This window comes from Vespa velutina, chromosome 5 (genome assembly GCF_912470025.1).
Source record: "Vespa velutina chromosome 5, iVesVel2.1, whole genome shotgun sequence".
Classification (NCBI taxonomy): Eukaryota; Metazoa; Arthropoda; class Insecta; order Hymenoptera; family Vespidae; genus Vespa; species Vespa velutina.
In genome coordinates this window covers 28,326-43,489 of record NC_062192.1, presented here as the reverse complement: position 1 = coordinate 43,489, position 15,164 = coordinate 28,326, and the positions used below count along the sequence as shown (strand labels likewise).

General features: G+C 37.0%; 3 protein-coding genes across 8 annotated transcripts; 2 read left to right on the top strand and 1 right to left on the bottom strand.

Moving 5' to 3' along the window:
* Positions 1-25: 25 nt before the first annotated feature.
* On the top strand, positions 26-3,947 carry LOC124949492 (protein tumorous imaginal discs, mitochondrial). Of its 3 annotated transcripts, XM_047494618.1 has the most exons (6): positions 32-328; positions 784-1,247; positions 1,393-1,656; positions 1,781-2,225; positions 2,771-2,882; positions 3,304-3,348. In XM_047494618.1, the coding sequence occupies exons 1-5, from the start codon at positions 133-135 to the stop codon at positions 2,869-2,871; spliced, it is 1,470 nt and encodes a 489-aa protein (XP_047350574.1). In that variant the 5' UTR covers positions 32-132; the 3' UTR covers positions 2,872-2,882; positions 3,304-3,348. The 3 variants fall into 3 exon arrangements, with proteins under 3 accessions (XP_047350575.1, XP_047350574.1, XP_047350573.1); XM_047494619.1 differs by lacking the exon at positions 3,304-3,348 and having other exon boundaries at positions 26-328; positions 2,771-2,883; XM_047494617.1 differs by lacking the exon at positions 2,771-2,882 and having other exon boundaries at positions 37-328; positions 3,304-3,947.
* On the bottom strand, positions 1,011-9,008 carry LOC124949493 (potassium channel subfamily K member 10-like). Of its 3 annotated transcripts, none has more exons than XM_047494621.1 (5): positions 7,673-9,008; positions 6,551-6,781; positions 5,875-6,207; positions 5,316-5,561; positions 1,011-5,058 (listed from the first exon to the last, which is right to left on the bottom strand). In XM_047494621.1, the coding sequence occupies exons 1-5, from the start codon at positions 8,064-8,066 to the stop codon at positions 4,883-4,885; spliced, it is 1,380 nt and encodes a 459-aa protein (XP_047350577.1). In that variant the 5' UTR covers positions 8,067-9,008; the 3' UTR covers positions 1,011-4,882. The 3 variants fall into 3 exon arrangements, with proteins under 3 accessions (XP_047350577.1, XP_047350579.1, XP_047350576.1); XM_047494620.1 differs by having other exon boundaries at positions 1,020-5,139; positions 7,673-8,988; XM_047494623.1 differs by lacking the exon at positions 6,551-6,781 and having other exon boundaries at positions 1,011-5,139; positions 7,673-8,996.
* Positions 9,009-9,133: 125 nt separating this feature from the next.
* On the top strand, positions 9,134-14,884 carry LOC124949495 (beta-1,4-glucuronyltransferase 1-like). Of its 2 annotated transcripts, none has more exons than XM_047494626.1 (4): positions 9,134-10,007; positions 10,396-10,784; positions 10,958-11,135; positions 11,235-14,884. In XM_047494626.1, exons 1-4 carry the CDS (start codon positions 9,432-9,434, stop codon positions 11,445-11,447), a joined length of 1,356 nt encoding a protein of 451 aa, XP_047350582.1. In that variant the 5' UTR covers positions 9,134-9,431; the 3' UTR covers positions 11,448-14,884. The 2 variants fall into 2 exon arrangements, with proteins under 2 accessions (XP_047350582.1, XP_047350581.1); XM_047494625.1 differs by having other exon boundaries at positions 9,144-10,007; positions 10,934-11,135; positions 11,235-14,881.
* The last annotated feature ends 280 nt before the right edge of the window (positions 14,885-15,164 follow it).

Here is a 15,164-nt window from a genome sequence, read left to right as displayed (position 1 = left end):
TTCTCGCCAATTCAGTGGTGCAAACTTCGAGGAAATAAAAAATAATTAGAATAGTATAAAATCTAAATGTCGACGACGTCGTCTGCTTAACGCTTGTACAACGCGTATCTCACGTGACACGAAAAGGGAGCCATGCGTCTTTCATACAACATGGCGGCCGGCAAAGGACTCGCGATCATTTTTAGGCCAAAATATATCAGTTTAATCAGTTGTAATAAACTTCATAAATTATCGTGCAACACTTTACAACGATGCAATGGATGTCAGCGATATGCTGCGACCTTGGCAATGGATGTCGATACTTGGAATAATAAGAAAATGGGAAAACGTAACGTATAACGTATATGCACAATTATATCCGTCCTACGAAGGATCCTAGGATTACATCATTTTTTATCCTCTCAAATATTATCACTTATCATTATTCCTGGATAAACGAACGAATTAACATTAAGTTGTTCAATAATGCACATATCCTTTTCTATTCGACGATTTTTGAGATCAACGTGAGAATTAACATCCCGTGCGGCAAAATGCGAACATAACCTCGCCCACTGTCTAAATATCATGACTACCCGCCGTGCATTAACCTCTTAATAATAACATGCGTATTACATAAAAAAAAAAAATTATTTATTCAAATTATTTGAATTCTCGACTGACTCTCTCTCTCTCTCTCTCTCTCTCTCTCTCTCTCTCTCTCTCTCTCTATTCGATATCGAGTTTAGCGAGAGAATCATTCTTAATTATTCTTTTAACTTTCAATGCATTTTCTATATGTAGGTACTATAGAGCATCTTGTACAGCAGTGCAGGACAATACATACGACGCATAAAGTTTTAAAACGTAATTATTATGAAATTTTGGGCGTATCGAGGAATGCCTCTGGAAAGGATATAAAGAAAGCTTATTACCAGCTTGCAAAAAAGTATCATCCTGATACGAACAAGGGCGATCCCGATTCGAGTAGAAAGTTTCAAGAAGTTTCTGAAGCTTATGAGGTATTGAGCGACGATGCTAAAAGAAAAGAATATGATACGTGGGGTGCAACCTCGGAACAGATGGGAATGGGTCAAGGAGGCGGGCAAAGCGCTAAAGATTTTCAACAGCAGTGGCACTTTAGGTCAACGGTTAATCCAGAGGAATTATTTAGAAAAATTTTTGGAGATGCTGGCTTCCAAAGTGGCATGTTTGGCGATTTTGAAGATTTTGCAGAATCAAAATATGGTTTTGGAGCGTCACAGGAGGTACCAATTACTTCTATATTTCATCGTAAAAATTCTATTTGTAAAAAGTAACTATTATTTTATTTCGTAATAACTAATATTTTTCTTTCTTACACGCACACACACACACACACACACACACACACACACACACACATATATATAGGTAATAATGAATCTAACATTCTCGCAAGCTGCCAGAGGCGTAAATAAAGATATTGAATTAAACGTGATAGATACATGTACAAAATGTGCTGGTTCCCGGTGTGAGCCAGGAACGAAGGCTGCCAGGTGTCAACCATGTAATGGCACCGGAATGGAAACAATTAGCACAGGGCCTTTCGTAATGCGCTCAACTTGTCGCTATTGCAATGGTACCAGGATATACATAAAATATCCTTGCATAGAGTGCGAAGGGAAAGGACAAACGGTAGTGTATACTTGTCCTTCAAGCTTATCTTCCAGCATTTCCTAATATTTCAATATAACGCATTCTTTGCATGTTTACACACGAGAGAAATATCTTGTTTCAATTGTGCGATCTTTTGCTAAAGGTGCAATCCAAAAAAGTAACTGTACCAGTACCGGCTGGTGTAGAGGATGGTCAAACAGTACGCTTGGCTGTTGGTAATAAAGAAGTATTTATAACATTCCGCGTGGAAAAATCTAAGTACTTTCGCAGAGACGGACCCGATGTGCATACCGACGCCGAAATATCATTGTCACAAGCTGTACTGGGTGGTACAATAAGGATAGAAGGTGTCTATGAGGATCAAACAGTACAGATCCGTCCGGCTACCAATTCGCATACTAAAATACGCCTAACAGGCAAAGGTTTGAGGAAAGTAAACGGATATGGTTATGGCGATCATTACGTAAATATTAAGATAACCGTACCAACAAATTTAACGAAAAAACAAAAAGCTTTACTTCAAGCATACGCAGAACTTGAATCCGACACACCAGGCAGTATATATGGCATAACTTATAAAACAGACGGTAAGGATAGATGTAAAAAATCATGATATCCTAAAAAAAGATTAAGCGACAAAATTTAATTCCTAATTATTCGAACGTTTCCATCTATTTCATGTTTCGATGATTCATAGATTATGATTATGAAATAATTGATTCGCTCTTGAATTATAATAATAATAATGATAATAATAGTAATAATAATAATAATAATAATAATAATCACTTTGCTTATTGATCTTTCACGTAATCTCATATTCTGGCTCAAATATTCTGACTATAGAACGTTTGAGTATCATGTAGGACCAGTTAGACCTGTGCATCGCTTGAGTTTTCTTTTTAATTGTACCTGTCTTTGCTAACCGAATAAATTCTATGATAAATGTGACATATGCGTTTCATTGACGTTTTGCGGTTTAAAATTTTCTCAACTTCTTTTTTTTTTTTTTTTTTTTTCAAACATCGAGATCAGGTATTCACATTGAGATCCTTTTTCTTTTTTTCTTTTTTGAAATGTTGGTTTCGACATGAACAATCGTAGCCTCCATTTAAAACTATTTCTTCTCTAGGCTCTACAGGTCCAAAGAAGCAAACTCAAGCGTGGCAGAACATAGAAAATGATCAAAGCAATGGCCTACTTAACAAAATTAAAAAAGCTATCTTTGGATAAAATCATTTTGGGTAAGTTAATTGTGCATCAAAAACGAATACCCTGGAGCATTGTACATCATATAACGCATATTCGAGAAACAATCTTAATTTACATTTGTTATGTAGATAATTGCGCAATTTTTTATCAACTTAATATTATAATTATTCTTGAGAAAAACATATGACATACATGGAACGTTTCGAGGTTGTCGTATTGTTGTCACATTGACAGATATCTCGTACTTAGTAAATCGGCGTTAAGAAAAGATCTCCTACTTATTATACTTTAAGTTGCACTTTTTTTTTTTTTTTTCTTTTTTCTTCTTTCTTCTTTCTTGTCTTTATTTTGACATCGTGACTTTTTAATTATTGCAAGAATAATAAATTAACAAAGTGTATGTACAAATTAAAAAGGTAAGGTGTGTGTGTGTGTGTGTTTTTTTTTCCACAGGAACAAAACAATCTTTTGTAGGGCCACTAGATCTGGTAGAATCCATACGAGTGGCTTTAGATGGGGACGAATCTACTTGCAACGATAAATCTTCAGCTTCTATGCCTCAACACCCGGGTGATAAAGAGCAAGGGAACGTGATGTCAGTTAATATTGATTCAGACGTTAATGCCGAAAATAACGATAGAAGAAACGAAGATAGTAACGATATAAGGAAACAAGAGGCTCGTAATGGTAGTGCTATGTAAGGTGATAAGTTTCTTATAAATGTTATCAATAAAAGAGTTGTCGACTTAATACATTATCGATATTCACGTAATAGTGAATTGTGCAACATTATATCTACATTTGTAGTATACTTTTGTTTTCTTTTTTTTTTCTTTTTTTATATATATATATATATATATATAATTAAGGAGTATCTGATATTACACTCACGCTGTGAATACCTACCGTAGAATGTTTCACATTAAACGTTACATTCGTTAGATTGAATATATTTTGAATTCTTAATTATGTTTTATCAAAATGATTAATTTTCGATTGATTATGTAATACAATGTGCGTGGCGGCATAAGAATCGTTAGCTGTTCACAGTCATGTACGTGTATTATTGATATAATAAATATGACAAGTTAGCGCTACGTATGAATGAGTAAGCATGTCCGTGTTGAGTGGTCGGGTCCTTTGAAATTGATCCACTGTTCCTCCTCGAATCCGATTAATATCCTTCCGTTTTCAGAGGGATACATTTCAATTGTGATAGGGTATCAAGTAGAATGTAAATGTATTCATACGTCATATGGAATGAATGAATTATATCGGATTATTTGAAAATAGGAAATTTACGTGGAAATTTTGGATTTTCTGGGTGTAGCGATAAAGTCGAGGTTAATTTCATTGTGTTTTTCAGTACTACTTTATTGTCACACGAACTTGTGCAATAAAAACTGTACAAAAGATATACTATAATAATTGTATACTATATAATCTCTTTTTTGTACTCTCTTTTTCTTTCAACGTCGTACGATTTTATCTACACGTACATGCATGCATGCATGCATGCATATATACATATGTGTGTGTGTGTGTGTATACATAGATAGATAGATAGATAGTCCATGTCAAGGAATATAATTTTAGTCCGTCGTACTCTCAACCAATATCAAATAGAAATCAATAGAAACTTGCGATGTGAAAGGAAAGCATTCGCAAAATTGATGCGCGCGTTTGTTTCGATTAACATTTTTACGTAGAACCAATGAACATTTTTCATAAGAAAATTAGCAATAAAATTTTTGAATCGTATGGAACTATTCTCAAAAGTAATGACGTAGAAATGAAGATTTTATTAACTTGGATTATACTTGCAAAGTACAAATAAATTGAATACGTTCGTTTTTGTTAATAAATTAAGGATCAACGTGTCATCCTGTACGAATCTAATGATGTGTATCTATCCTTTGGTTCTCGAGAAACGGAGATAATCAAAAGGAATTCTTATAGAATCGTCAAGGATATATTTCCTGTGTGATACGCGCAAATATATTCGATCAAAGGGGATATACTTTTCCATTGATCAGGCCTCAGTTAGTAAACCATATCTTACACCGATATTGGTCAAACTTTGAGTGGCCGATACTCTAAGAACGGCAACTGTTACGGCTGCTATAATGACGGCACCTTCCAAGTATATGGCATAAAATACACGCACGTAACCCTGCGTCGTCGAAAGTCCACCTGCCGCTGTGAAATCTAAAGGGAATAAGACGCTCGTCGCTAATGGTCTTGATCTGGCTATGCCGAAACATAAAACCCCGAGGATGTAATAACCACCTGTGCATTCGTTATATGGAAAAAGAAAATGAAGCCGCTTTAAAGGGCTTTTATACGTTAACGACTATATATATAGATATAGGTATGTATATGTATGCTTGACATTTCTCGATGGGCAAGTTATAATCGATCGATTGGCATTAGTTAGATTTTAAAGTTTCTACTTGTGCACTTACCGATACAAACAAAGGGAACGAGTTTGACCCACTTAGGTACTGTTGCCGGTGAACAACAAATATCCGCGGGATCCTGTTGTAAGTCCTTCTTATCGGACGTTTTCCTAATGGCATACTTTTGCAATCGGACTGCTAGCAAAATACCGACGTTCATTATTAGAAGAAAATGTGCTGGAATGCCAATGGCTGCAAATACAATCGCTACGGTACGGCCAGCATTCGTCCGAGGTACCGGTGCTCCAAAACCTATGAGAAAATCGATGCCTCAAAAGAAGTGCATCCTACGTCTCGATTTAAACGTTAAGTTAAACGGTAAGTTAAACGGTAAGTCTCGTTAAAATCGACGAAAAATTAATGTTTTATATTACTTACGTGTCCTTATTGTCTTTGGTGGGAGATATTTGTTTGGAAGGTAGGAGAATCAATTAGAAGCATGCATTTATACGTAGTTGCGAATGGGTAATGAAAAATGAATGCTATAGAACGTTATCATTGCCGTTATGCGAGCATTTAACGAGAGCACCGGACAAGATTTAAGAGACAAGATTTGACAGCTCACCCAGAGTGGTGATAAGCGATACAGCGAAGAGCACGCAACCGGGGAAGGTCCAAAGCTGTCCACCGTCGTTGGCTTCGCCATATCCAGAGTTTACAGCTGCGAGAAGAAGTTGCTCGTGTTTTGCAACATACTGACGCACCTTGTTACTCCATACGGGCTCCATGTCTTTCTCTTTCTCCGTACGTAGCTGGCGTAATTCGGTGGCTAAGCCGACCGCCAGATCTTTCTGCATATCCTTCAATTCTACGACCTGTTCACGCTCGCGCGGTCCTTCCGTTGCGCAAAAGGCTGCGGCTCCTGCTATTGTCCATATGCTCAATAACCAGACGAGTCCTAAAGACGATTTCAATGCTTATCGTTTATTTCGATAGAAGAAAATTGAACATTTCTATTTTACGCGTGAACACGCGCCTTACTACTAGACGAGTAATTCAATATTTTATTTTTGATTTTTGCAGGCTCCTCTCTCTCTCTCTCTCTCTCTCTCTCTCTCTCTCTCTCTCTCTCTCTCTCTCTCTCTCTCTCTCTCTCTCTAACGCCCCCCCCCCCCTCAAAGCGATCGATACGCGAAAACAATCGTAAAATAGTACTATTCAATAGTTATAGTTGACATGATTGTGGTCTTTTTTTTTATCAAACTCGAATACATAAAATTGGAAACAATTGCTTATCCTACCGAATTGAGAGAGCGACAGGCGTCCCAGAAATCTTATATGCTTCCAAATGATGGATGATTTGGAACTGGCAGACGCAGGATCATTTTCCTCGATGATATCCGCGAGAGACGGTAAGAATCTTAGCCGTAAAGGTATCCTTATTGCCGTTTGTAGCGCTACAGATCTCGTTGCTTTATTGCGATGCACGCTGTTTTGTAACCAAGACGGAACTTCCGATGTTACGGTCGAAGCTATATTCACAAAGAAAACGTTATGCGTGTACATGTAAAGATGTAAGAAAGAACCTTTCAAAGAGTAATTATTACGCTCGTTCGTTATAACGATCGTTGTTATAACGATCGAATAACCTGGTTTACGAGTTAATCCTATATAGGATTGTTAGATTTTCTGAATTTGCAAATGTTTACATTAAATGTTACGTCGCATTTAGATATTACGAAGTAACGCACGCGATACAAATGAAATCAAATTTAGGCTTTGAGCTTGTAAAACTTAACTACTGCAAAGTGGCAAAGCTTAGAAAGAATATATCTATCTACGCAAGTATGCGGTATGCGCGTGTCGAGGAGAAAGGTCCCTTCGAGATATTTTTTTTAAAGAGATAATTTCCCATATATTTGCATACATCTGTGTAACATATGCGTATACATGCTGGTATAGTTTACGCGATTAGTTACGTTGGCATACTTTATCGATTCTTTCGACGTAGGAGAGATATATGATAAGTATTATTGCAGTTTGTCGGATAAAATAAATTCTTAGTTGAATAGAATTATTTGAACGAAATTCGACAAAATTGTAAAAATTAATGGACACAATCCGGACGCAATATTATCAGATATGATGGGAATTATCTTGAAAGGAAGCGTTTCTTTTCTTTTTTCCTTTTTTTTTTATCTTATAAAATAATATAAATGCCCGCATGTCTCTTTATAGTTTGCAATATTGACGTCTCCGTTAATAGCACCTGACGAAGTAGTAACGAGAATGTCATTCTTCTTGTCTCGTAATAGCGATTAATTTTAAATCCAAACATCAGAATTTTGTTTTATTTTCGATTTAGCTCATTAATAGCTTGGAAAATATAAAAAAGTTATATATAAATCGACCGAGAAACTTACCATCGGCGCAAGTAATAACGTCGTCGTCGTCGTCGTCGTCGTCGTCGTCGTCGTCGTCGCCGCCGTCATCGTCGTCGTCGTCGTCGTCTTCGTTCTTATCTCGAGGCTCGGTCATTCTTACGCGAAATTCGGTGGTAACGTGACGTCGACTTGCCTCCTTCTTCGTAATCGTTGTTCTTTTCGGATGAACAAGGTTACGACGATGTCCTTTCCCGCGAACAACGGGAGTTTTTCCAAATTCCAAAGATGAAGCAGCATTCCCTGTGACGGCTGCTGCATGTCGTTCTCCTTTCCGGTGCGTCACCACGTCGGACGAGGCGACGTCGCAGACGTCATTGATGGACGTCGCGGCGCCACCAAAGACCGGCGGTGCCGGGAAAAGGGGAACGTCCATCGGAAAGAGTATGAAAAGCGATAGACGCGCCGTGATCGTGATCCAGCTCTTTCGACCACCTGTCGAACGAAACTTTCGCGCTATTCTTTCGGATCAATTAATGCCATTAATGGGACGCCCTTACTTTTTTTTTCTTTCCTTTCTTTTGTTTCTTTGTTTTCTTTTTTCGATCGATTAAACGCACGCGAAAACGTCTTTCGTAGGAAATTCGTTACTATCCATTCCTTGGTCTTCTTACTCTCTCTCTCTCTCTCTCTCTCTCTCTCTCTTTCGGCTTCTCTTTGACGATACAGATACGTACGATAAACAGAGTAAACCTCTGAATTTTTATGATATCAATCTAGGTTTGGCAAGCATTAATTGAACTATAAGGTAATTACCTGCTCGTGATACTCCCTATTCGCTAATACAATCACCAATCGCCGAATCAACGCCGACAGATGGATTAGCAAACGCATAGGGAATTCTAACGTCTATTTAGCTTCATCCTAGTTTATACAGCTACACTGATAAGCTTGTTTTAAATAGAGCAGTTTAACTTTCTGGCCGAGCACTAAGTCGGACTAATTATATACTCCAATATCGTATCTATATATATAATAAGATCAACGGAGGAAGCTTTTGTTCGCGGCTACGAACGATTCGCGTTAACTACTGTCTTCAAATTGACTATCTGCTTGATAGTCAATAAAATTGAATTTCTATGCAATTTGGCGCGTAGCATTTCGCGTCCGTGAAAGGGGCAATAGCGTGTCGACTCTCCCGCTGGTTGGCCCACTAAAATTAGAGTACAACCTTGGATCGATGTCGACTGCGTTAAACAACGTCGACCGTACCTAACACTTGTAACGGCCGTCATTAATTTTACCGAATTAAGCGATTTCGAGAAAGAAATCTGATCCGCGTGTAAATGATATTAGAATGATAATTTTTAGGATGTAGTTATTGTCACAGATAGCAATAACAGGTATAGTTCTCTGCCAACAAATATAGGTTGCACGTTCTCGTACTAGGCTATGCGATTCTCATTCGCATTGAGGCGCGAAAGATCTTTATGAAAGATGTAACAATCGTACGATGAACTTTTTCCAAAATAAAGCAGTAGTAACAGCAGTAGTAACAGCAGCGGCGGCGGCGGCGGCGGCGACAGCCACAGCGGCGGCGCAAAACGAATAATACGGCTGCGCCCGTCGGAATCGATCGATCCGCAATAGAGTGGCTCTGACCCTTACGATTAACGTAGAGCAGTGAACGCAACGGAGGCTCTATGGACACATCCTTCTCGTAATATGAGATGTTGCGCTTTCCATCGCGATTTTTCTGACCGTGAGTCAAAAGAAGACGCGCGGAGTATTATAGAGAGTCATGCGCGGTCCTCCACGAAGATCAATTATCGTGTGGCTGACTCTAGCGTTCTTTTTACTTTTCGTTTGTCGATTATTGCTCGATCGCGGCTATCGTCTTCATTTACTCTCAATCGAGAACTCGAAAGAGCAATCCTATTCATTGTCCGTTAGGAAAAATCGGGCGCAATCATTGAATTATCGAGAAAATGTTCAAGGCGGAACGTCCGCGTATATCGCTGGCGCATACATGGCCGAACGGTCATCTGGAAATGGAAATTCTTGCATCTGGTATTATGGCTTACCGCATTCCCTCTCATATCCTTCCTCCAAGATAAGCTGGACACCGGAGATCGGCGAGAAGAGTCCTTATAGAGTACTGCCCTATGTTTTACGTGGCAGAGACGTCGACAGAGAGGATGCACCGCCGATAACTCTATGCACTCACGCGACGGCCGACCAAGTTTACGGCATCGTCGAACTCGCCCGCAGGTGGGAGGGACCATTGAGCCTGGCCGTTTTCGCGCCCGGCCTCGACGCCGGCCTGGCCGTCGCTCTGCTCGATCGTGCTTGTCGATGTGAAACAGCCATGTCCAAGGTTTCCTTTGGTCCTGCCTATCCGCCTCGTCGCCTAGTTTCCCATTACTCCATTTTTACGCCTCCGACCATGTCCCATTTCTAGTTATCACAAGCACGACTCCCATAGATTATACTCCCAAAGTAGACGCAGCTATCGAGAAAATAATATCGTGACGTGTGGCACTTTCCTTCGTTAGAAACTGTACCAACTATCGCGGTACATGCTACACGATCCAGGTGTATCTCTATACCAATCGAATCGTGCTTTAACAATTCAATCAGACGCAACCCGAACGAATGCACGCAGGTGGTGTCAATTAGCATGCAATTTTAGGCCCGGCTGCGGCCATTAATCAGCCTATAAAGCGAATATTTAATGACATCATGTCAATTACATTTTTCAATAGGTATCCGTCCATTTAATATTTCCTGCGGGAAGAGTACCCTCGCTCGATCGACCGTATCAAGAGCAAGCCGATTGTACAGCGTCGGATTTACAATGGCGAGAAACGGAGACCGAAAGATGGAAGAGCGGCATGACGTATCCTATTAATGTTGCCAGAAACGTGGCTAGAACGTCGGCTAATACCGCTCGCGTTCTCGTGTCCGACATTGAACTGCTACCTAGCGAGAGATTAGCCTCTGGCTTTTTATCTATGGTCCATGGTAGACCGCCAAAACTTGGTGTCGTCTTTGTTCTACCAGTTTTCGAAATCGATGCGAATGAGCAGCCCCCATCGAATAAAAGGGAACTCCTCTCTGCGGCTAAAGCTGGCTTGGCTGTTTACTTTCATAGGTACGAAAGCGAATATAATATTATCGGTGATATCATATCGTATTGTAAATACGATACACTCGCAATAAATATCTAGTTATTTTAATTTTCCCGTATATCCTGCCGTATATCATGCGCGTGTCGCGTTATTATAATGTCATCTACATTAGATTCCTGTGCCCGCATTGCCAAAGATTTCCGGGCTTAACCAGATGGATGGTAAGGACAGATCCAGGGAAGGTCAGGCCTCTCATCATAACACGTAGAGAATATCCGCATCATAGATGGGAGCCCGTTTTCATAGGCATGCGAGAAGATCCACTTTATACGGAAAATATGTCTTGGGAAGGTAAACAGGACAAAATGGCTCAGGTATTTATTAAATATATTCCAATGATGTCGATTAATCCTGACGTATAATAAACGTTACTATTTTCTTTTTTTCTTTTCTTTTTTTTCTTTCCCTTTCAGATGTTCGAGATGTGTCTCTTAAATTATCGTCTAGTCGTACTCGACGGTGCCTTTTTAGTACATACACCTGGAATTAAGCGCAAACCACAGATTATTAGTGCAGCGAGACAGGAATTTTTGCGTCCTCATGAAAAAAAAAATGCAAAACTTTATCAACGAGTCGTTAAGAGATTGCTCGCGCAATATCCAACGAATCGTAAATGCACCCAGTGATTGCATCGAAATATTCATTTTACAAATGAAATATTTAACAATGGAGATATATTTTAACGTTTGCGATACATCGTCGATCATAACGTTAACATCTATCTTTATATAGCGCGCGTTGAAAAGTATTTTATCTTGGATCAATTAGATAGGAATAATATACGCAATAAATCAATGATATCCTGAAATAATGAACAACTATTAAGAATAAATTAACAATAGTTGATAAATAAAACGTTATGTGTATCTGCATCATGATAAGATCATAGCTTCTATCCAATAAAATATCCTTCGTATCATTCGATTATTGCTCTGTACAGGGATAAAACGTATTTGAAAATGTAAGAAACAAACGTACCTATACACGATTAGTGGACGCGCGGTATTTTTCTTTTCTTCCTTTTTTTCTTTCCTATTTTTATCTAGAAGAAGCAGAAACTTGTTGCGGGAATTGGGAAACGAAATGAAACATCGGATCACGCGTTAATGTCCTTGCGTCGTATACTTGGTCTTACGTATGTCTAATCCACATTAATTTCGCAATCGACTCCTCTTCTATTTCCAATGGCGCGCTCAATAAAAATTTATCTTTATCCTATTGGTTTATAATATAATATAAAGGGGAAGTTAGACGGACCGTAATTAACGAAGCGAGAACATGTCTGAACACATCCGGAAAAGTGTATGTGCGAACGAAGACTATTGCGTAACGTTTCAGTAAGATGGAACAGGAAGGAATCGTGTCAACGTTCTCGATCGTCCTTTGATCCTTTACATTTGCTTTTTTATAATCATAATATCATAAATTCTTCGAATTATATATATATATATATATACATACACATGTGTGTATGTATAATCGACCCATGCATAAACGACCCACGAATCGCGATAGCTTTTTGGTTTTATAATTGCCCTTTCGATAACTATGGCCATTATCGACAAAAGTTTCCCTTTGTACTCCGACGAGGGCACATTGAAACTCTCTCTTTCGTAAACTTATAAAAAACTTATAAATAGTTAAAAAACTTTCGATAGTTTTACAATCGTCAAGTATATACGACGAAATAAAATAGAACACAAGTAATTAACGAAGAATTATTAATATGGGCATAGTAGTTAAAAGATGAGAAAAGTATCGACATTTCAGCGAAGATAAAGGTGGAAAATTCGAGAAATAAGTATATACGTCGTACTTTCAAAGGAGAAGCCAAAACGCCGATATTATTAACGTGGATATCTTTTAAATAAAACGGTGCAACGACTTGTAAACATACATGCGTGAACATCGATTGATATAAAGATGTACGTTAAAAAAGAATGTATTAATTAACGAGAGGAGAAAGGTCTGTTGCGACTGATACAACGAAATAATTCCAAATGGCGGGATCATCAATAGCGGGAAGATTAAATGCGCTCAAGCGCCTTTGCAAATCCCACCTCATGAAGTATGTAATTTTTCAATCTATCATACGAAAATATAGAAGCATCAAAAGCTATGATATGAAGAATTTAAAAATTATCTAAACTACTATACTATGTTAGCTCAAACTAAGAAATTTAATCAATTACAAATTGGACAGCTATGGAGATATAACTCAAAAAATACCTAATTAATAAGAAGAATCTTATATAATTCATACTTTCTATAATTTTATAATTATTTAAATAATACGATATAATGAATATAAGGGATACAATGGATTAGTATTTAAATGATAGTGCACTCGCATTAATATTACATTGCTCGTAACACGCATAAAATATAAAATAATTTTAAAATAATATTAAATTCATTTCAATTAATGATCTCGGAGTTGTTGGCTACACGTGATATCGATAAAAACTAACGAACTTTGACGAATATCGAAACAGTTTTCTTTTGCCTCCCGAAGGATAATCATTGAAATTTTCTCTTTCCCCCAGTTACAGTTAAACTTAAATAAATCATTATTTCGATAATTTTAGAATTTTTTGAACAATTTGAAACTATAATTAACAAGAATTTAGACATTACGTAGCTCGAAACATAAATATTGTAAAAAGAAATGTAAATGAATATTTAAATAGTGATAAATTTTCAATATAATATTATATGCTCTTCTTATGACGCGTTCAATTTGGAATAGTTTTCTATCAGCGTGCGTCGATCGTTTAATGTCAACAAGAAGGACCTTTGAAAGGACAATGAGAGTTATCACGTCGGTATCTATTCGTACGCCGATGAGTAAACGTCAAAATGCACTCTTTCCGTACCGCAACATATTATTGTTTAAACAATGTATACAATGCACTCGGTGAGATAATAATTAAACAATATTACATTTCTTAAAGCTTCGCATAGTTCTTAATACGCGTTAGACAAAATAATTTACTTTCAACTTTCGTCGATCGATGACATCAACAAGAAGGACCATTGGAAGGACAATGCGAGTTATCACGTCCTTTCGTACTCCGAGGAATAAACGTTGAAATGCACTCTCTCCGTACTGCTACATTTAATCATCTTACAGATATGATCATTATTTAAATAATGTACAATGTACTATTTACGCGAAATGCGATAATGCAAAATTTAAGCGATAGTACATTATAGTTAAAAATCGTCTAGCTCTTAAGACCCGTCCATAATGGAACATATAGAATAGAATGTAGTAATATTTAACAATAGTTAAAATTAGTTTAAATATTAAAAAGACGGGAACGAGCGAGAAACTTATAATAATTTTAATATAAAATTTCTCTACTTTAATAAATAATAATTTTAGTCTCATTATAAAAGCAAAAATTTCTAATATTTTCAATAATTGTTCAATTATTTGAACAGTCTGCTATGTACGCGGAATAGAATGGAATTAATATTTAAACAATAGTACATTCGATTAAACATCGGAACAAGATGGAATTGCGCGAAAAATTAAAAATAATTTTAATTTAAAATTACAATACTTGAAAATTTTGATCTATGGATAGTTAGGCTTGTGTAATATAAATATAAACGTGCTTTTTCTTAACTTTGACGGCATTACACGGTTAGTTTTCTGTCGCACTCCGACGTGTGCTCATCACAATCTCTCTATCTAAACGGAAAGACTTATCAATTAATACTTTCTAAAACTTTTCAATTATTTAAACAATATATATCGTAAGCGGAGTACAATACAATAACATTTAAACAATTCGTTTATACATTACAACGATAAAAAAAAGGGCGAGAAATTGCAAATAATTTTAAAACGTATGCCAATAATTAAAAATTTTAATCTCGACGTTGATGGCCTAGCGTAATATAAAAATAAACGAGTTTTTCCTTAACTTTCCTGATTCTCCAGTTAGTTTTCCTATGCACTCCTACTTGTGCACATAGGTATTCTATTCTTATAAATGCGAAAACATATAAATTAATAATTTTGGTAATTCTTTTTATTATTTAAACAACATAATTGTTCACAGACAATAAAATATTATTTAAACAATAGAAGATTCGTTTAAACGTTATAAAAAAGGAAACGCACGAGAAACTTAAATTCATTTTCATATATACAATATACCTGAAAATTTAATCTCGAGGTTGTTGTGGCCTCGTGCAGAATAAACATAAATGGTCCTCCGATTAATTATAAAAATTATCGACTTAGTGTCTCTTTGCACAACGACCAGTGCACATCGAATCTCTCCATTAATACACACGTAAACTTATAAATTAATATTTTCGGTAATTTT